Source organism: Olea europaea, unplaced genomic scaffold (genome assembly GCF_002742605.1).
Source record: "Olea europaea var. sylvestris unplaced genomic scaffold, O_europaea_v1 scaffold39365, whole genome shotgun sequence".
In the NCBI taxonomy this organism is placed as follows: Eukaryota; Viridiplantae; Streptophyta; class Magnoliopsida; order Lamiales; family Oleaceae; genus Olea; species Olea europaea.
In genome coordinates this window covers 1-926 of record NW_019258900.1, presented here as the reverse complement: position 1 = coordinate 926, position 926 = coordinate 1, and the positions used below count along the sequence as shown (strand labels likewise).

General features: G+C 38.4%; 1 protein-coding gene across 1 annotated transcript; it reads left to right on the top strand.

Moving 5' to 3' along the window:
• Positions 1 to 433: 433 nt before the first annotated feature.
• LOC111387197 lies at positions 434 to 883 on the top strand. Its single transcript, XM_023011739.1, has 2 exons — positions 434 to 535; positions 581 to 883. The coding sequence occupies exons 1-2, from the start codon at positions 434 to 436 to the stop codon at positions 881 to 883; spliced, it is 405 nt and encodes a 134-aa protein (XP_022867507.1).
• Positions 884 to 926: the final 43 nt, after the last annotated feature.

Genomic DNA, 926 nt, shown 5'->3' with positions numbered 1-926 from the left:
GTATTACATCACACCCTTAGTCATAGCAGCAATCACAACACTCTAACAATCAAGCAAATACTATGATTAGTAGAAATCACATAAATCATGCCTATGTTTTCCATTTACTACAGCATATAGTTTCACCTATAAATGTATGCACAAATATTGTAAAATATATGAAGAGGATTATTATAATTTTTACATCCTTCATTCATCAATACCTCTGTTCATCAAACTTTATTATGGAATTAAGCCTTTCTTTCATTGCGGCCTCTTCTAGCTTCTGCAAACGTCCAGAACAACAACCATCATGTCTGACTCCATTCATTCACAATTAATCAATGACCTCACATCCCTATATTTCTTATCTCCCACTGATAACCCTGGAGCCATATTAGTACCTGATCTCCTTACTGGAGAAAACTATCCTACCTGGAAATGCTCAATGCGTATGGCTCTCAATGCTAAATACAAGCTTCCATTTGTTGATGGTACTCTAAAGAAACCATCAGACACACAAATTGCAATACTGTGGAATCGTTGCAGCGACATGGTTCTCTCTTGGCTCTTAAACTCTATTGACAAACCTCTTTGACAGAGTTTGATTTATTGCACGGTACCTTCAGATATTTGGGTTAATCTGGATAACCGTTTTTCCCAAAGCAATCACCCCCACCCCTATCGTCTTCAATGTGATCTAATTAATCTCAAGCAGAACACCATGTCAATCACCACATATTACAACACCATCAAAGGGTTATGGGATAAACTCACTGCCCTAATTGAGCTCAACCCTTGTAATTGTGATGGTCGTAAGAGGTTGGAGAAAGCAGCCAACATCAAACGATTATTCCAATTTCACAAGGGACTCAATGACTTCTTCTCCAACATCCGAAGCTAAATCCTAGCCATGGACCCACTTCCCACTATCTCCAAAGCATATG